Source organism: Myotis davidii, unplaced genomic scaffold (genome assembly GCF_000327345.1).
Source record: "Myotis davidii unplaced genomic scaffold, ASM32734v1 scaffold178, whole genome shotgun sequence".
Lineage (NCBI taxonomy): Eukaryota > Metazoa > Chordata > Mammalia > Chiroptera > Vespertilionidae > Myotis > Myotis davidii.
The window spans coordinates 103241-103936 of NW_006290668.1; the positions used below are offsets into that span (position 1 = coordinate 103241).

At 57.9% G+C, this 696-nt stretch overlaps 1 protein-coding gene across 1 annotated transcript in view; it reads left to right on the forward strand.

The window, feature by feature from the left end:
* Window positions 1-562, forward strand: part of TTC9B (tetratricopeptide repeat domain 9B) — a 3473-nt gene extending 2911 nt beyond the window's left edge. Inside the window, exon 4 of the mRNA XM_006763675.2 lies at window positions 363-562. Within this exon, the coding sequence (XP_006763738.1) occupies window positions 363-466 (104 nt within the window). The 3' untranslated portion in view covers window positions 467-562. The remainder of the gene's footprint in view (window positions 1-362) is intronic.
* Window positions 563-696: the final 134 nt, after the last annotated feature.

Below are 696 nucleotides of genomic sequence, written 5' to 3' on the forward strand. Positions count from 1 at the left end.
AGAGCTGGAGCCCTGCCCTCTGGGGTGTGTTGGTGTGTAGACAGACACAATAGGAGATTCTGTACTAAGAGCCAATGTGGAAGCGGAGCTGGTAAGAGGCTGGAGAACGGGCGTTGCAGATGTCACTGGAGGTGAGCGGAGTGAACAGGAGTCTGAGCAGAGCAGCCCTGGCAGGGGAATAGCAAGTGCTCCTCTGGAGGTGTGACATGCCCCCTCCCTAGTTGGGTCTCGGGCTTCTGAAGAAGGGGTCTGGCAATACCAGCTGGGGAGCCACTGAAGGCTGGGGACAGTGAGGTGTGAACTGAGGTGCTGCAGACGTCACCCAGGACACCCAGATAATGCCCTGCCCACCTTCCCCGCAGACACTAATGTCCTACGCTACATCCAGTTGACCCAGCTGAAGATGAGCCGGTGCAGCCTGCAGAGGGAAGACAGTGGGGCCCAGCCGCGGGATGTCATTGGCTGAGGCCAGCCTATGGGGACTGTCCCTACCCCCACTCTCTCCCATCTCACTGTGTAACTTTCCTGACTCGTGTGTTGGCTAGTAAAGCACTTATCATAACCTCTTTGTGTGATGTTCTTGTGGGAACCAGGGAGGGGACACAGGCTGCGCTTCACCCTCTGGACCTCAGAAATCCAGAGGGGCCCAGGAGGAAGCCAGGGTGGGGGGCAACCCTAGGGGATGAGCCAGAATTA